The sequence below is a fragment of the Pseudophryne corroboree genome, chromosome 3 (genome assembly GCF_028390025.1).
Source record: "Pseudophryne corroboree isolate aPseCor3 chromosome 3, aPseCor3.hap2, whole genome shotgun sequence".
Classification (NCBI taxonomy): Eukaryota; Metazoa; Chordata; class Amphibia; order Anura; family Myobatrachidae; genus Pseudophryne; species Pseudophryne corroboree.
In genome coordinates, this window is record NC_086446.1 from 800,053,686 (window position 1) to 800,073,964 (window position 20,279).

The 20,279-nt window shown below is 49.1% G+C and overlaps 1 protein-coding gene across 1 annotated transcript in view; it reads right to left on the reverse strand.

Moving 5' to 3' along the window:
* The window catches only part of LOC135057444 (ephrin type-B receptor 5-like), a 101,612-nt gene that overhangs the window by 21,347 nt on the left and 59,986 nt on the right, over positions 1-20,279 (reverse strand). Inside the window, exons 4-8 of the mRNA XM_063963336.1 lie at positions 17,808-17,966; positions 10,775-11,107; positions 7,425-7,549; positions 4,508-4,667; positions 671-788 (exon numbers count right to left, since the gene is read on the reverse strand). Of these exons, the coding sequence (XP_063819406.1) occupies positions 671-788; positions 4,508-4,667; positions 7,425-7,549; positions 10,775-11,107; positions 17,808-17,966 (895 nt within the window). The remainder of the gene's footprint in view (positions 1-670; positions 789-4,507; positions 4,668-7,424; positions 7,550-10,774; positions 11,108-17,807; positions 17,967-20,279) is intronic.

A 20,279-nucleotide genomic window follows, 5' to 3' on the forward strand; every position in this document is an offset into this window, starting at 1 on the left:
ATGGTGGGAATCGAACCCATGACCTCAGTGCTGTGAGGCGGTAATGCTAACCACTACACCATCAACACTGACCTTGCTTAGTTAAATGTAATTAAATAGTTAATCACTAGGTGCTGTCTCTTCACTATGTGGTATTGTACATGACTCATCTGTCTAAATAACATCACATGACTACATATTTTATTCACCAAACTTAAAGGTCAGACTTTCTAGACACCAGGTGCAGGACTTGTTTACATGCCTCTATAAAAGTATTTGCATGTGCACAGGTGTGAAACTGTGTTATTGGAGCACCACAGTGCTGTACGGCTGTATAGTACTAAGCCCAAGAGCGATGCCTTATTGTACTGATTGCTGTTTGTCTTCTATCACATGCAATCTGTTATATTCAATAAAACCTACTCCGGTTTGGAGTCAACGTGTGGACTAACCTTCTTGCTCACATCCACTGTGCACCTACGAACTTATAAGCATCTGCCAATATGTCATTCCAGATGGGAACAATGTTAATTTGGCCACGCCTCTGATCCTCCAAAATCATGTCTTGACCCACCCTGACCACGCCTATTTATTACAATGCCACTTCCGACTGGGGCGGATTAAGCCGCAGACTTGTTTAGGATATCAGCGCGGTTACATTGGCTAATGACAGCGTAACATTGGTATTTACCTCTTGAAGAAAAGAATGAGGAGCAGCATGACGGAGATTCCGATGAAAGCCAAAGCGCCCAGGCAGGAGCCCACGATAAGCGGCAGCTTGTCCTGGGATACCTGAGACTGCTCCCCGCCTGTGACACATAAACAGTTATTATAGCAACTGGAAACGTGAACATGTAGGGGTAAATTTACTAAGATGGGAGATCTATTTAAGATGTGATGTTGCCCATAGCAACCAATCACATTCTACTTCTCCTTTATCTAGCACCTTCTAGAAGATAATACCTGGAATCTGATTGGTTGCTAGGGGCAACATCCCATCTTAAATAGAACTCCTATCTTAGTAAATTTCCCCCGTAGTCGGATACATCAGGCAAGAAAAACGTACCCCGCTCCATCCTACCAATACACCATGTGCCATTATAGATTTCTTTCACAAGCATAGGAGTGCGCAGCACATTTTATTAGAGGGTGCACCGTCGGAGGGGTGTGTCTAGCACCGCCTTTTGGGCGTGTTTAGCACCATCTATTGACGGTCAACGCAATCTAAAATATCCACCATTGTACCAATCCTAATAAAGCAGATACATTGTCACATGTTGTGGTGTGCATCAAACAAACACCCCTGATGGCACTAACTGCAATTACACTGCTCCTCCTCAGCCTGGTCTGGCTCCCCCTCTCCTTCCTCTGCAAGCTGCAGCAGCTTATTTACAAGTCAGTCACTCCCTGACACTGACAGTCGCAGACTAGTTACTGCTGCTGCTGCTGGAAAAATGAGTGACGTGTCAATGCTGCTGCCGACCGCCGGACAGTATTGAATTTGTATTACTAAGAGGAACGCTGGCTGCATGCTGATCCTCATCAGTGGCTGGCGTTGGCATAGCATTGAAGGAGAGAGGTGGGCGTGTGGCGGGTGTGACGGGTGGACGTGCGAGCAGCATGACGTAATCACGTCACATCACACTGTTTTTGTACATGGAGGTGGAGCCGGGAGTTTGAAAGCCGGTGGCAGTGGCACCCTTGATTAACCCAGGCGTCCGGTCAGTTATGCAGTCCTGCAGGGTGCAGCGCAGAGGGGTCGCTGCATCAGAGGATCGCTGCATGTGAGATCAGGGTTCCAGACATTAGGGGGTGCCTGTGCGCACTAGGCACCCCCCCCTGCGCATACCTATGTTCACAAGGGGTAACGAATGACCCCTATATAATTAGTGTGAGGTAATAAGCTGCCACCAAGCAGCTTTTATTCCATACGGGTAGCGGGGTATCTGAGATCAGGCACCGAGTAATGCCCGTTTTGCCAGGCAGGGTATTGGAATGAAGAGCAAGGGGACAGAACTGTATCCATAGTCCGGTGACCTGGCAGAACATTAGCCATGAGTTTGCCATTGGCGCCTGGAGAATAATGATGAGTAGGGACAAGCGCTTGGACCCGGGGGACAGTCACTTCAGATCTGCACTATCCCCCACAGATCGGGGTGTTTGGGTGGCATGTACTTATAACGGAGTCAGTGCATTGGGCGTCTATTTACTAAGCATTGGATGAAGATAAAGTGGACGGAGATAAAGTACCAGCCAATCAGCTCCTAACTGTCATTTTTCAAACACAGCCATGACATGGCAGTTAGGAGCTAATTGGCTGGTACTTTATCTCCAGCGACTTTATCTCCATCCTAGGCTTAGTAAATAGACTCCTAAGGGGTACATTTACTAAGCAGTGATAAGAGCGGAGAAGTGAGCCAGTGGAGAAGTTGCCCATGGCAACCAATCAACAGTGAAGTAACATCTATAATTTGCATACTATAAAATGATACAGAGCTGCTGATTGGTTGATGGGGAAATATCTCCACTGGCTCACTTCTCCGCTCTTATCACTGCTTAGTAAATGTCCCCCTAAGTCACTTTGTCACTGTTGGTAGCCAGGAACATTTAAAGCACAATATACAATATACAGTAATAATGCTAAATACTATGGCATTGATGTGCACACGGTGTGTTACACATAGCGATTAATGTGGAGGCGTCGCTCACACGCAGTGCAGGCAGCCAGTATGGTGGACGAAACCAACAGAATACAGCTCACTGGGAATGAGGGGATCCGGTCTGAAGAGCCACACTGTCTAGGTCGACCACTATAGGTCGACAGTCACTAGGCCGACAGGGTTGGAAGGTCGACAGGGGTTATAGGTCGACATGTGCTAGGTCGACAGGTCAAAGGGTCGACATGAGTTTTTCAATTATTTTTCATTTTTTTTAAACTTTTTTATACTTAACGATCCACGTGGACTACGATTGGAACGGTAATTTGTGCCGAGCAAAGCGAGACACCTTGCCCGAAGCATGGCGAGCGGACACAGTGCACTAATTGGGGTTCCCGGTCACTCTACAAAGAAATCGACACACATTAAAAAAACTCACGTCGGCCTTTTGATCTGTCGACTTAGAAACCCTGTCGACCTAGAACCCCTGTCGACCTATAGTGGTCGACCTAAACATTGTCGACCTAGACACTGTCGATCTAATGATCCACACCCGGGAATGAGTCACTTTGTAGTGTACCTCATGCCTCAGTGCAGTCACCAAGCTGCCAATGATTTGATAGGCTGACTATTGCCTCAGCTCACAATATGGCGGCCTCTACTATGCAACAGTCCCAACTTTGGCAGGATTGTCCCGATTCTTACACCCAGAAATGGGAGTGGCCTATAGGAAGGGGGGGTGTCCTTGCGCTCATGGCTATAGTTGGCTGGATTGGGGGGCAGGGCTGTATCTGGCAGTTTCAAGGCTTCTGTTCCTGATTTTGCTCTCTGGTGGTCATTCCGAGTTGATCGCTCGCTGGCTAGTTTTAGCAGCCGTGCAAACGCTATGCCGCCGCCCACTGGGGAGTGTATTTTAGCTTAGCAGAAGTGCGAACGCATGTGCAGCCGAGCTCTGCAAAAACAGTTTGCGCAGTTTCAGAGAAGCTCTGAACCTACTCAGCGCTTGCGGTCACTTCCGCCTATTTGTGTCCGGAATTGACGTCATACAACCGCCCAGCGAACGCCCAGCCACGCCTGCGTTTTTTCAGACACACCTGCTTTTTTGCAAACACTGCCTGAAAACAGAAACACCCCCTTCCTGTCGATCTTCTTGCGGGCGTCAGTGTGACTGAAAACTTTGCTAGAACCTGAGCTAAACAACAAATGCCTTTGTACCCGTACGTCGCGCGTGCGCATTGCGAAGCATACGCATGCGCAGCATTGCCGATTTTTTGCCTGAACGCTGCGCTGAGAACAACGGCAGCTAGCGATCAAACCGGAATGACCCTCTCTGTGTGGGTGAAGGATGAAGCGGCTCATTGCAATTTGTACATCGGAGCACTGACCACCTCATACACAACCTGTAGCTAGAAACTGCGCCTATCTCAGCTTGTATCATATGGTGGCACAATGGCCTCTGCACCTTCTGTCCTTTGTCGGTGGGCCGCATTAAGCTTGTGGTATGGAAATAAAATAACTCATCTGACAAGTGGGTATCAGGAGTAAGGCATCATCCGTATACTAGGTCACGCTATAGAAAGGAGCTGCTCTCTCTGATTATCTGCCCTCCCGTATAATGGCCTCTCTCTGTTTCACTGGGGGGGGGGAGATGTATCAAGCCTTGAATAGAGATAATGTGGAGGAGTCAATCAGCCAATCAGCTTCTGTCATTTATCCAGCACAGTCTTTGAAATGACAGTTACAAGCTGATTAGTTGCTATGGGAAACTACTCTCTCATCTCTCTCCAAGGCTTGATACATCTCCCCCTGAGGCTGGACTGAAGAGCCGTGTGTTATTCAGCAGATCACTAGTGCAGGCTTGTTGCGCTCACCTCCCAGCAGGGTTTGGAAGTACATGTTTCCGCTGTAGGCTCCGTACCCGCGCTCTGTTCTGGCTCTCACCTGGAAGGAATAAATCGCCCCAGGGTTCAGGCCGCCAACGGTTGCAGTATTGGTTTCACTGATGAGAGACAGAGACTCTCCCTCGTCGGTCTGGGGGGCGGAGGACAAAGACAACATAAATAATAGGATATCACAAAGGGCAATGTTCCAACATTACTGAATGTACCCAATTATACTGTTAGTAATTCTGCATTGCCAATCACTTATAGACATCGGAGACGGCCATTTTGTGGGAGGACCCAATGTTCATGAGTGACTCCTGGGCATGGCTACAGCTGTAAGGCCCGGCCTGGAGTGCTCTTCGGCTTTAAAGGTACCTGCTCTGATCTAGAGTTTGCACTAGGGGCCCTGCTTGGGCTTTCGGATCTGGAAATGATATCCCAAAAAGGGTGCGTTGGCCCCTGTGTGTGCTGAAAAGAAATTAGGATGAGGCTACAGAAGAAGGGAGCAGCTACCCCTTGCCCTAGTGAATTGATGCCTCCACAACAAAATGGCCGCCTGCACTGTGTGTGCTTACATTTAATGGAAGAAAATGTCATTTATAACAAATCAATGTGCCCCGCCCCCTTCTCATGTTATATATTACCCCACTGGCATTAGTGACGAGCCTGGTATAAGGTTAAACAGTGACCAATAAATGCTTGTGAAAGTTATGAGACTTTGGGGGAGAGGTGTCAAGTCTTGGAGAGAGGTAAAATGGTGAAGCTTCCCACGGCACCCATCAGCTACTAACTGTTATTTATCTAGCGTGGTCTTTGAAATGACAGAAGCTGATTGGTTGGTTTAGGCAACTTTCCACTTTATCTCTGTCCAAGGCTTGATACATTTCCACTATAGCAGAGGTTCCCAAACTGTGTGCCGTGGCTCCCTGGGGTGCCTCGGGACACTTGCAGGGGTGCCTTGGGTTGGTGGTCTAGGACCAATTCAAATTATTCATGGTCAATATAATAGGCAAAACCAGTGCTGGTGGCTGCCAGTCATAAAATATGTGGCCAAACAGAAGCAAATCCTGTCCCTCACCACACAACTGACCCTAAGGATGACATATAAACGCCATCTACTTAATGTAATATTTCTTTGTAAATTTCTCAATAAGAAATTTTTGGCCTAGGGGTGCCGTGAAAAAAATTCTGATATTCTAGGGCGCCGTGATTCAAAAAAGTTTGGAAACCACTGCACTATAGGGTCCTATTTTCCATTGGTTGCATTTTTGCCCCATTAATTAACATCTGATTTTACTGCTATTTTCAGCGAAAGCCATTGACTTAATGGGGCAATTTACCATTATAATCACTCTGGGACAGAGCGTCCAATAGAAGGCTATCTCAGCGGTGCCTGTGTCCCAGTGACACTACTCTTGCTGCTTGCCTATTGCAGTGGTGCAAAAAGTGGCTTTCCAGTTCCAACCAATTGTTTGTATTGCACATGCGCAGCCATCGGGCCGCACAGGATGCCAGGACAGTACCTCACCGGCAATACTGTGACCCATAGGCCGCAGCGGCTAACACCATCTAAAGTTATCGGGGTCAAGTCTGTTATATTTGTGCAGATCACAACCCTTATTAAGAATCATGCGGACTACGGTATTCTGCATTAGCGTATCTCATGAGTTAAGCTTTTCTTAAATTGCCCCCACACAAAAATAAACCTATAAAATGTGTAATTGCTGCTTCGATTTGTTTTTATTTATTTTATGACGCCTTGTGCAGAATCCTGCAATATCACGTTACTCCCTGCAGGTGTCGCTGTGTCTGATATCCAGCTGGCAGCGTGCGGATGGGTAAGCATTCTGATAGACATCGGCAGTGACAGTGAAACCTGTTGGTTACAAGTTGATGATATTCAGAATGAAATCACTTCCATGATATAAATGAGGCGGTTGTGTTGTCTTCTTAGTTGACAATGTAAAAATAGACTGACGTGTTGTCTGGCTGGCTGGGAGAGATGTAGGAGAAAGGCCATATGCCCTTTGGGTTGTTAGTAAATACGTCATATCAGCTGTGTCTCCCTATACAATATCCCTGCCCCATTTTTCCCCCAATTTTTTGGGGAGTGGTGGTGGGGGGGTGGGGGGGGGGGTAGATGGTTAAGAAAAATAAAATGCAAACTAAGGGGGACATTTACTAAGCAGTGATAAAAGCGGAGAAGTGAGCCAGTGGAGAGGTTGCCCATGGCAACCAATCAGCACTGAAGTAACATCTATAATTTGCATACTAAAAAAATTATACAGAGCTGCTGATTGGTTGATGGGGCAACTTCTCCACCGGCTCACTTCTCCGCTCTTATCACTGCTTAGTAGATGTCCCCCTAAATAAACTAAACATGAAACAGTAATGTGGTGTTCTCACGTAGCAAAGTTCAAAGAGGGCGTGCCAACGGATGTGTGCGCTAAATACGCACATTTTCAGACGCACCTTTTGCACCTGGCATACAGCTGTGCAAATGATGACGATGATGACGGGTATCAGACAAACATACACATATGGGCGGTCCGCTGGCAAGGGTGCATACAACTCTAGATACGGGTAAATATATTGTACGCATTTTTCCATGGGCGCAGAGCATATACACCCGAGCTGTGTTCTGCATCAGGGGCCTTGTTAGGACTATGGACTGCTTTAGGCGTAGCTGACCCAAGTAGCAGAAATACTAGCTTAAAATAAACCGCCATGTACAGGTTGGTCGCTATACTAACTAGGCCGCCTAGGTACTTGCCTAGTTTCTGTCTGCGGTAATTGCGGCCCTATTATAAAGTGAGAAATAATGATCCACTGGTAACTGATGTTTAATGTTTTGCGTTCATTTCATTACAATTCTGCAGCTTTTGGAGCGACACGTTCCGAATACCTTTTCACGGTAGCGCAGCTGATAGTCCAGAATTTTCCCATTCGGTTGTTCTGGTTCCGGCCAAGATAGAGTGATGCTCTGCACAGACCGGCTTACCTGGTGGATGATGGGTACTGCAGATGGGACTGGAAGGGAGAAGAGATATGTCAGTGGGGAGGAAGGAGAGAGAGGGGAATAGAGAGGGAGAGAGAGAGGGAGGGAGGGACAGAAATAGAGCAGAGAGAGGAAATGAGAGGAAACATATTTTCCTGCGTATCACACAAACACGGAGAACGCAAACACACAGACACACTTTGCTCTGCGCTGTGACATGTGACTGCAGGGAGGGTGACGCTTGGCCGGACCTGTCACTTTGAATTTGGGTCGCCGCATCACTGCCTCTTACGAGAGACCCTCACGTACGGTACAGAGAAAGCGTCACAAAGACAAATTCAATTAGAGTGCAAGGCCTGGGGGAGAAAGCGAGAGACGCACTGGCAAAGGAGACAGCCGAGAAAGAGACACAACTGAAAGCTGATGAGAAAATATAACGATACAGCAAATAAAGCACAACTGGAAGGAGAGCGCTCCCCAGCCGACGTCTATAACCTGTGGCTTTCCTGCAGCCAGGGAACTACAACGCAGGCAGGTCATGCTGAGCATTGTAGTTCTCCAGCAGCTGCAGAGCCAGGCGAGCCTTCCTCTAACCAGAAAATGCAGGCCTAGGTGGCCCAATTATTACCCCAACAAGAAGGCATTGTATGTACACAGAGAGTCAATTACTGTATCCGAATATGAACAACTGCGCTAACACACACACAAAGCGCCAGGGATTGTGAACAGGAGATCACAGCTCTGTCCGGCGAAATTCTCACCCCGCGGTGCAGCCAGGCGTACGTGTTCAGGAATCTGGGGTGGGGGGCTGAGGGTGACTGAGATAGACGGTGAATTCGTTTTCCAGGCCAAGTTTGCCTTTGGAATAATCCAGCCCCTCATTATTTCCCTTCATTACAAGGAGACGCGTATATTAATATTAAACCACTGCACCCGGGAGATGGAAGGTTTGGGGCTAATTAATTTGTGTAAGCGGATGAAAAGGAAAAATGTAAACTCTGACATGGGAACAAAAAAAACTGCTGAAGTCAGTGCTGAGCAGATACGCCTGCTATTATATACAACAACAATAATGCAATTAGTTTAATTAACAAGTATAATTCAAGTTATCCCATTGTAGTTGCACTTTGACAGATTCGTTAATTATCGGCGAGGAATAAAGTAATACGGGAATTCTCTCCATCTAACTATCAGACTCCCCAACTCTCTCCAAAACTTCACCCGGGCTCTTAAGACCCACTGCTTCACCAATGCCATCCAGCTGCCATCCAAACCCACCGCTCCATGGTCCCCGCTAACTGTCTACCCCATCTGTGTCACCCCTGTCTGTCTGCCCCTCCCCTTTAGAATGCAAGCTCTCATGAGCAGGGCCCTCTGCCCTCATGTGCTTTCCTTCCCTTACTAATACCATCATCTACTCCATACTCCTTACAACGGCACCTAACCCTTGGGTGCTGCTGTCGTCCTGCTGCTTGTCTGAGTGTTATGACCGCTGATGCAGCAATGTGTATATACCGTGTACTTGTTCTGCAATGATTTTTATTTCTACCTCTGTTGTCTCCCCTACGGGAGAAGCCCGGAGAGAGGAGATGAAGATGGGGGTGTGGCTAGACTATATGCGTCATTAGGCCCCACCCCCTAGCAGAACAAAAAAAATGTGAATCACGCATATTTGGCCAAAATGACGCAGTTACAATAGAATTGATTCACTTGGCCCCGCCCCCTCCATGCTGACTGTGGATTCCCGATAATATTCTCCCTATTCGGGGGTTGCGGGCGACTACCCAAACAAACAGCTGTCTCACACAGTATACGGAGAGTAGGTAAGTATGCTGTAAGTCACTGATTTCTTGTTTTGCTCATTTGGTTGTGGGGGTCATTCCAAGTTGATCGCTAGCTGTATTCGGTCGCTGTGCAGCGATGAGGCAAAAAAACAGCCCTTCTGCGCATGCATATGCGGCACAATGCGCACGCGCATCATACTTTTACAACGAACGATGTAGTTTCACACAAGGTCTAGCGAAGTTTTTCAGTCGCACTGCTGGCCGCAGAGTGATTGACAGGAAGTGGGCGTTTCTGGGTGTCAACTGACCGTTTTCAGGGAGTTTTCGTAAAAACGTAGGCGTGCCAGGAAAAACGCAGGCGTGGCTATGCGAACGCAGGGCGTGTTCGTGACGTCAAAACAGGAACTGAACAGTCTGAAGTTTTCGCAAGCGCTGAGTAGGTTTTGAGCTACTCTAAAACTGCACAAAAAACTTTGCCGCCGCTCTGAGATCCTTTCGTTCACACTTCTGCTAAGCTAAAATACACTCCCAGTGGGTGGCGGCCTAGCGTTTGCACGGCTGCTAATAACTGCTAGCGAGCGAACAACTCGGAATGACCACCTATGTACTTTGTAAGGTGCTGTGGAACCCTTGTGGCGCCATATAAAGGATAATAATAATAATAATAATACACAGTGCACAGGCGAGCAGGGCCCTTTTACCTCTGTCTGACTATTGAATATTGAATATTGAAATGGCGATAATAGACCGGATCAAGCCGGATTCATGCGTATCTACAAAGACTGTCCGGGTAGCGGTAAGTTACCCCTTACAGCTCTGTCCCAGACGTCATTTTTTGGTTTGTGACAATAGCTTATTTTTTATTGCGGTGGTAAAAAAAAAAAGCCGATGAATTGGGCCTGATTCTGAGTTAGACGCAGCGCGATTAAGTCGCGCTGTGCTGGCAGGCATATTCCATACACCGGAGTTGCAATTGATGCACACAAGAGAATGTTTTAAAATTGTATTGGAGCGTTCCCGGGCGGTGACTGGGAGGTGGCTGGGCGGAGGAACAGAGATGGTCCATCTTATAGGCGTGATATGGGAGTTTCACATTCGTGTTGCTGATAGTGGTCGCGTACAGAAACCCAGAATCGTTCACATAGGAGGCTGCATTCAGGCGGAGAACTGGACTTGCCATTGGGCAGATACAAGTGTCGATGGTGTGGTATTACATGGTGTGCGGATGCTGAAAGTGGCAGCCTCCCTCGGTCCTTACACATTCAGACGCACGCTTGTACACTAATTGAAGGGTTCGTAGTGTTATTACAGAAGCAACGCCGGCAAACGACGCACACGCCGACCCGCAGAGTCCAACTCAGAATCAGGCCCATCGTCTCGTGAACATTTCCGTCCGATTCTGTGTCAGGCCCACTGACCGCCAATCCCAGACCACCCCGCAGCAGTAATGTTCCCCGTCACACCCCGACTGACCTGACTGACTGATGCTGAGGTTCAGTGAGGAATATTTGGGGGGCTCGGCGCTCATTTCTGACACCTTGTTGGTTGCCAGCACCTCCAGGGTGTACGCCATTCCAGGGAGAAGTCCTGACAGATGGACCCTGGTCTGGGTGAGCCCTACTTGGCCAGGTCTGAAGATCACTCCATCGGCACAGCGGAGGCAGCGTCCGTTCATACACTCCTTACAGGTCACCGTGTACATGACCTCTGCGCGGCCTCCCGTGTCTTTAGGTGTCCTCCATGTCAGGGATACAGCTCCGGGACCGGTCACTTCATAATTCAGATCCCATGGTCCAGATGGAGGCCCTGTAGGAGAACCAAGAACACTGTGTAACGTACCAAAGCGCAATTATTTTCCCCTGTTTTTAAAAATATTAGAATGTCAAAGAAAATGTCTTGGTTATGGGGTTGAGGAATCTAGAAGTGAAAGTAGTGGAGAAGTCGCCCAAAGCAACCAATCAGCTCTGAGGTAACATTTATCAAGTACAATCTAGAAAATGATAGGTAGAAGCTGATTGGTTTCTATGGACTACTTCTGCACTGGTCCACTTCTCCAGTCTTGATACATCAACCCCATCTCATATATATTTGCCCAGATCCAGGGCCGGATCTAGGGGGGGGGCGAAGGGGGCGACCGCCCCCGCTAACACAGTCATAGCCACGCCCAGTTTTGAGTAGAAGAGAGCTCTCAAGGGAGAGCCTTAGGCAGAACGATGTGCTGCAGCTTATACCACAGCAGCACAGGGGAGCCAGGAGAGCAAGGGTTACAGAGCATTTGCCCCTCACTTGCTGGTGTGTGCCTACTAGGGCTAATAAATACAATTACCCCATAGCACAGTCACATGTACATAGAACAATCACAAAGCTCTATCTCAGTCTCACTCAAAAAGTTCAGTCAGAATTGAGAGAGGAGGAGTTAGGACTGCAGATGGGAGGAGTTGGGACTGTAGAGGGAGGAGTCAAGATTAAACAGAAAACCGCCCCCCCCTAAAGAAAAGTCTAGATCCGTCCCTGCCCAGATCTGTATGATCGGTGCGGGTGCCATGGAGTCCGGGACACTGCTCACTGCAGGGTCCCAGCTCGGAGGCCTGCGGCTGCTGTGCTTCGGTCTGGCCGTGATCTGCAGCCTCTCAGGGCCCGGCCCCAGCTACTCCATACCCCTGCAGCGGGCGCAGGAGTACTGCAATGCCGGCAACCTGTCCTGTGTGCAGTGCCCGGAGACCCAGAGGACCAGCCGGGATCACTAGCGCACGCAGGGGGGGTTTCTGAGTACCCAGAAACCCCCCCTGACAGACCAAATTTATGGTTTTGTAAAAAAAAAGCCGCCGCTGCGTCCCGCGATTTAAGCCCCACCCCCTTTTATATTTGGCTCCGCCCCCTTTAGAGACCCGCAAATCGCGGGTTTTGAGCCTATCCTGGACTGCCTGTGTATCAGCTGCTGTTGGATGCAGTCCTTACATTCCGTGCTGCCTCTATTCACTCAGCCCACTGTCTGATACTCTTCCTTACTGGAGGAAGGTATTTCAAGCTTAGATAAATATACATACAGTATACGTTATTCCTCCTGCAGTAAAATTGTAAAAGTTTTAATATATGTTATATATATATATATATATATAATCAATGTCCTCAGACCGGCACTCCCATAGCTGTATATGTAAACTCCGGTGCCCTCAAATCCAATACTGACACAGAGCAAAAAGCGGCACTCTGAGATTTAAATGTGAAAAAGTTATATTTGTCGAGGTGCATGTGCACCTTGACAAAGGGGCGGCTGAGCTCCGAAACGTTGGAGCTTTCATGTTGCTGATTTGAAATATAACTTTTTCACATTTAAGTCTCCGAGTGCCGCTGTTTGCTTTTTGCTCTGTGTATATATATATATATATATATATATGTGTATATATATATATATATATATATATATATATACACGTGTGTGTGTATATATATATATATATATATATATATACAGATATATATATATATATATATTACCGATGTAGCCAGCCTCATCTATCTCGCGATGTGTACGCACGGGCATACGCATCGCGGATACTGCAAATCCGCCACACTGCGATTGATCGCAGCGTGGCATTTGCACATAGGAATACATTGTATGCGCATGCGTACACACACACGAGCATGCACAGCGGGCACACTAGTCACGTCATCCATGCCGCGATGCGATGCATTTGCATCATGAGATGGATGAGCGTGGCTACATGTGTACAAATATAATATATATTATATATATATATATTATATATTATATATACAGTGTATGTGTGTGTGTGTGTGTGTATATATATATATATATGCAGTCGGATAGGTCCGGCACTCCCCTGGATTGTTTCAACCTCCTGCGTGCCCATGCATCAGCCGATATACATAACGGTAGTCCTCCAAAATGGAAAAGAGGCATGGCACTGCAGGTAGTGATTGCGATTTTACTTTATGTAACCCACAATGTTTCGGGGAATACACTCCCCGTCCTCGATATGCAACCTGTGGACGGGGAGTGTATTCCCCAAAACGTTGTGGGGAATACATATATTTCTATACAGTGGTGGTTTTCTAATACATTTTTAGAATAGCTCTTTGACTATTCTAAAATACATTTGTCTTTCTACGAGTATCTATCTATCTATCTATCTATCTATCTATCTATCTATCTATCTATCATCTCATGTAGGCCTATTTCTATGCTAGTTTAACGGAAATGGCATATACTGGGTCACCACAATCTCCACCCCCGTGCTTAGCTCGACCCCCTCTGAAAACCCCCTCCTGCATATCCTGCGTTTCCCCTGGGGATGGTGAGTGAAGTGCAGCGCAGGGGGGCATTGCAGGGAGGTGGGAGTGCAGTGTGTATGGGGCATCAGAGTGGGGTACAGGACAAGGGGCATCGCCATCGGTGTGGGAGTGAAAGCAGTACGCTCAGTGGGAGGGTGAGTTTGGTGCATACAGTACACGTCACAGGCACCGATTCCATGGGTGCTCCCGGGCCCTAGCACCCACAGACAATGAGAAGCACCCACGGAACCAGCCGCTGCCCCAGTACAGTTACGCTAGCCGCCGCATCCCTCGCAGTGGATTGAAACGCTCTGGGGGCTGCGGAAGCGCTTCCATACATTGCAATGTAAAAATCCCCACCAAAAATGGCCGCCGCCAAAGTGGAGACAGACGACAGACGCTAGAGGTCACATTTGACCTCTAGCGCCTGTCTCCCTGGCAGCGGGCATATTAAGGGTTTTTTTCACACTGTACTATACGGAAGCGCTTCTGCAGCCCCCAGTGCATCTCAATTCACTGCTGGGGCTGCGGGAGCAGCGGTGGCTGCTTTCATAGTTATATGTAGTTACTGATGCCCACACCAACACTCCCATACTTTTCCACCCATGGCACCCCCTCACCCGTCCCTCCCCCACTCACGGAGCCCCCGGCCCCGCTCCCCCATCCACGGCGCCTCTGGACCCCCTACCCCACCCGCGGCGCCCCCGCACCTGCCTCTCTACCACCCGCAGCACCTCCGGACCCCCTCCCCCATCCACCGCACCTTCCCTTCCCCCACCCACGGCGCCTCCGGACCCCCTACACCACCCTCGACACCCCCGCACCCGCCCCTTCCCCACCCGCAGCACCTCCGGACCCCCTCCCCCATCCACCGCACCTGCCCTTCCCCCACCCGCAGCGCCTCCGGAACCCCTCCCCCATCCGCAACAGACCAGCACCTGCCCTTCCCCCACCCGCGGCACCCTGCACCTCCCCCACCCGCAGCACATCCCGACCCCCTCCCCCATCCGCGGCCCCCAGTCCCCCTGCCCCCTCCCCATCGCAAGGGGCTACGCCTCCTTTACTATCGGACGCCCTTTCGTCGTGCAATATTTAACCACTAACAAAACTAGGAATTCAGGTAAAACTCCATATAAGGAAAAGATAATGTAGGCGCTCAAGGGGAATTGTAGTACAACGGCTGCTGGTTTTGTAAATATTCAATTTTGTTTATTGGTAAAAGAGATTATAAACATGTAGACATTTGAATGACTAAAGTGCCATAGGCAATTCATATGCACAATTAAATAAAAAGAAATATATAGATACAACAAGTTAAAACAATATAAAAAGTAATGACTGTGTCCTGGGCCCCAGGACGTATGGATGTTTGAGTGCTAACCCTAATTTTTTGTTAGTTCTTTTGCATGCATAAGCCAGCTGTTAGAGGCAATAGGGGTTAGTGCATAATTAGGCTCAATGCACTTTGCGGGAAATGCTGCTGGAAATGAATAAGGCCTGTTGATACTTCACCAAAAAGAACTGAAGGACGTGGTGTTCAAATGGTGTGGCTGAATGTGGAGTATGCCAATCCCGCAGCTGTCTCCTGTCCGTATGGCTTGTTTGGTCCACTCACTGGAAAGATGGCTGGCCGCACGGCAGCGGTTCTCTTTTAGCAATGCCTGCTGTGAATGGTGGAGTGTGCTGTCTGCTAGCACTAAGCCTTTGCAGAAAACGGAGACAGGGAGCCGCACGTGTAAGTCCTGGGTGGCAGGGGACACTGCAATGCCGCGATCCTCGGCTTCCGGGTTCGGGGCTTCCGGCTTCCGGTTGCGGTCCACCTGCGTTCCACAGTCGTACTAGGTCACCTGACGCGTTTCTCCGCCTCCACAATGGGCGGTTTCATCAGGGCGGTTTCATATAATACAAATATTGAAACCCAGAAAGGCGTGCAGGGGTTAAGGGGGCGTAGCCCCTTGCGACGGTGTGAAGAGCGCCCGTAGGGCGCGATGAGTCACCTAGTTATATATAATAGCGCTTGTGTTATCAGTGGTTACTTTCCTGTAACTAGGTAAATACATTACCCACAGCTCCTCTGAGACCTGTCTGGAGCTGTGCAGCACCATATAGTGCAAATACAATTGTAGTAGTTTCTCTGTTGTACTGTTAAGGGGGAATTCAATTGTGGACGAAGGGGGCGAATTGCAGTTGCTGCAGCGTTAAAATGACGGCAACAGCAGACTAATTTGCACGTTTCGCCCTTGGCCAAATCGCACCCCTTTTGCTTAAAAATGATCGTTATCCTATAGGGTAGCAAACACTTTTGAGCCAGATCCCGCCTCTGTACAGTGCCGCGGGTGTCATGCGAATTCGGTGTGTTTTTGTATATTAAAGAGACTGACAGTCTTGTAGACTTGCTATGCTGAATTGCTCTATGTGGATTGGTGCACTCATGCATGGGGCGGGGCTAGTGATGTCACAGCAGCGTAACTGACTATGGGGGCCATTTACTAAGCAGTGATAAGAGTGGAGAAGTGAGCTAGTGGAGAAGTTGCCCATGGCAACCAATCAGCACTGAAGTAACATCTATAATTTGCATACTATAAAATGATACAGTGCTGCTGATTGGCTGATGGGGGCACTTCTCCACTGGCTCACTTCTCCACTCCTATCACTGCTTAGTAAATGTCCCCCTATGTTTTTTGACCTACTGGAGATAATACTGATACATTGTGCTACAGAAGGGGTATGACCTTGTCCAGTGTCGGACTGGGGCATGAAGGGCCCACCGGGGGGATGCTGTTGTAGGGGCCCATGCTTAAGGGTGTGGCCAGGCTCCAGTGGGGGCGTGGCCAGCCACCACAGAGGTTTGGCTAACCATTACAGAGTGTGCCTCTGGATAAATATATAATAAAACCTATTCTTGTGAAGTATTATGAGCGGGATGTACTAAGCGGAAAATGCGGTACTGTTTACCGCATTTTCCTGATGTACTAACCCACGTCCGGCAGGTCAGCGCCGCGGCGGGGTTCGCCTGCTTTAGCTGGCGATAGTCCATAGAAGCCTATGGGCTTCTCTCTGCGGCGCTGTGTGAGGGATCCGATCGGATCCCTCCCAGCATGCCCTGCGGCCGCCCCCGTCACCCCGCGCATGCGCAGACTGACTCCTGGGGCCGAATCCCGGAAGTCAGGCTGCCTCTGTGCATCGCGGAGGACAGCTCTTATCGGAAGAGCTGTCCTCCGCAATGCTGATCGCATATGTTAGTACATATGTGATCAGCATCGTGGCGCAGGGTGGCGATGTACATTAGTACATCCCGCCCAATGTATCATATATATAATGCATAATTCAAGTGCACTAGCATAGAGTCTGGAGCCTGATCCCTAAAGGAGCAGGAGGCCCCACAGGCAATAGGGCCTACCGGGGGTTTCCCCTGTTCCCCTGTGGGCCAGTCCGAGCCTGACCTTGTCTGTGTGTAATGTAGCTTGGAGCTAATAATATTTTGTTATAAAATAGCTGCAGTAGATTGATAGACACAGCGCCTCATAGAAGACTGGAAACAGGATCAGATTCTCCTAAGACGCTGCTTTGCAATGAGGGGATGAGATACCAGTAGCGGATCTTGCCACGGGCAAGCAGGACTTTTGCCTGGGGCGCCGCCTTCCGGAGGGCGCCGCACCATGGCAAGATCCGCCACTGTGCCCCCCGCTGTGAAGGGAACCAGACGCTACGTGTCTAGTTTCCCTTCATGGAGAGGACCTTTGCTGTGCGGTGCGCGATGACGTCATCGCGCACCGCACAGCATTGTGGCACAGACGCTAGGGGTCATAATTGACCTGTAGTGTCTAAGCATCCGAGGAGAGGAGCGGCGCCGGCGGTGGTCTGCAGCGGTCTGGAATCAGGAGCGGGGATGAAAGTATACTTTCTTTTTTTTCTTTCAGCGGCGCTACAAATGGGGGCGTAACTGACCACGCCCACGTATTAAGCCATGCCCCTAACGTTTTGCACGGGGCGCCACAAGGGCAAGAACCGGCCCTGTGAGATACAGTATCACCCCCACCTGTGTGGTCCTCTCCTTTGCTGGTCTCTTCTCTTACGCTGAGCAACAACGGTCATTTTCGAAGGTTTGACCTAATTTTAGTGCTTAGTACATCCCACCCTTTGTGTGTACAAGACATCAGGATTTGGCCTCTCCCAGGGGGACCTGGCAGGCCTTGCTCATGTGACTTACCGGTACAGGGGGACGCTGGGGGCTCCTCTGGGATGCGGTAGAACCCCTTGTTACACGTACAGGCCAGCGCTCCAGGCGTCGCTGTGTAGCTATTACTTGGGCAGAGCTGACAATGAGATGTGGAGGCATCAGGAGAATTGTACGTTCCAGGGGTGCAGGCTGTAAGAGAAGGTGAGATAATGTAACATTACACAATCACTAAACAGTTTTATAGAAGAGCAACAAAAGTGTCTGCGTGACAAATATATATTCTGTATATGACCGAAACGTCATCAAATCTGCTGGTTCTTATTTGAATAAAGAGGAAATATTTTCTATGAATATTGTGAATATATATATATATATATATATATATATATATTATTTGTATGCAGTAAGCTCTACGCCTCTATAAATAACAGATGAATGTTGAACAGGGAATTTCCAATAATACCCCTTTCAGACTGCGACCCAGCAAATTCCCAGGTCTCAGCCCCAACCCTAGTAAAGAGCTTCCACACTAACACCCCTTTTACACCAAAGAAATTTCCTGTGTTATTGTCGGGTAGACCCGGGTCGGGCCTCGGTGTAAATGGCCCCTTGAAAAATATCCCAGGTCCTGCGCCCCGCCAATCCATCCCGGGACATGTTGCGGGTTGAACCCGTTAAGGATCCGGGTCCTGTGGCAGTGTAAATAGTCCCAACCCGGGATATTTGACCTGGCTTTTGAAGAGAGCCGCTGATTGTAGCTTCTGGGGCGCTGGTGGATGATGTCATCTGTCCGTGCCACGCAGACAGCGCAGATGACCATCGCAGCAGGACTCTAACTACTAGTGCTAAGCCTACTGCCTCATCCAAAGCTTGCCCACTGTCTGACCTGCAGCCCTAAATGCAGGCTGGCCCACAGCCACATGTGTCTGACAGGGCCACAGCCAGAACTGCGGTCTGCACCAGTTCCGTAACGATACATTTTAGCGCTGTGTGCAAGAAACAGCATTAGGGGCCTGGCTTCATGGGAAGTGGCCACAATATAATACAAATTTGTAGTACACTGCACAGTAGTCTCCATTATTCAAATTACACCGCACAGTAGCGCCACTTACACACATTACCCCAGGTAGAGACACTTTTACACATTACGCCAGGTAGAGCCCCTGTCACACATTACCCCGGGTAGAGCCCTGGTCACAAATTATGCCAGGTAGAGTCACCTTTTACACATTACACCAGGTAGAGTCCCCTTTTACACATTACGCCGGGTAGAGTCTCCTTTTACACATTACAGCAGGCAAAACCCTTATTTTTACACATTACGGAAGCAGAGTCCCCCTTTTTACATGTTACTGCAGCAGAGTCCCTATTTCTACACATTACGGGAGCAGAGTCCCCCTTTTTTCACATTACGGCAGGCAGAGACACCCTTTTACACATTATGGCAGAAGAGTCCCGCTTTTTACACATTACGGCAGCAGAGTCCCCCTTTTCTCTTATGTCCTAGAGGATGCTGGGGACTCTGTAAGGACCATGGGGTATAGACGGGCTCCGCAGGAGACATGGGCACTATAAAGAACTTAAGAATGGGTGTGCACTGGCTCCTCCCTCTATGCCCCTCCTCCAGACCTCAGTTAAATCCTGTGCCCAGAGGAGACTGGGTGCATTACAGGGGAGCTCTCCTGAGTTTCTCTGAAAAATTATTTTGTTAGGTTTTTTATTTTCAGGGAGCACTGCTGGCAACAGGCTCCCTGCATCGTGGGACTGAGGAGAGAGAAGCAGACCTACTTAACTGATAGGCTCTGCTTCTTAGGCTACTAGACACCATTAGCTCCAGAGAGTCGGAACGCAGGTCTCACCCTCGCCGTTCATCCCGGAGCCGCGCCGCCGTCCTCCTCACAGAGCCGGAAGATAGAACCCGGGTGAGTATAAGAAGAAAGAAGACTTCACAGGCGGCAGAAGACTTCAGTTCTTCTCTGAGGTAACGCGCAGCGGTAACGCTGTGCGCCATTGCTCCCACACACAACACACACTGCAGGCACTGATGAGTGCAGGGCGCAGGGGGGGCGCCCTGGGCAGCAATAATAAACCTCTAGGACTGGCTAACAGGCATATATAGGCCGCGGAGGCAATATATATTAAAAAAAAATCCCCCGCCAGTATTGAAAAATTGAGCGGGACCGAAGCCTGCCGTTGAGGGGGCGGAGCTTGATCCCACAGCACTAACCAGCGCCATTTTCTCCACAGCACACTGCAGAGAAGCTGGCTCCCCGGACTCTCCCCTGCTGAACACGGTGACACAGGGCAAAAAAGAGAGAGGGGGGGGGGGCACTTGTAAGGCGCAGTGAGTGTATAGATATACATATATTTATGTAAAAGCACTGTTTATCTGGGAATCTTGTTTCCAGTGTCAGTTGGCGCTGGGTGTGTGCTGGCATACTCTCTCTCTGCCTCTCCACAGGGCCTTATTGGGGAACTGTCTCCATATAGATATATCCCTGA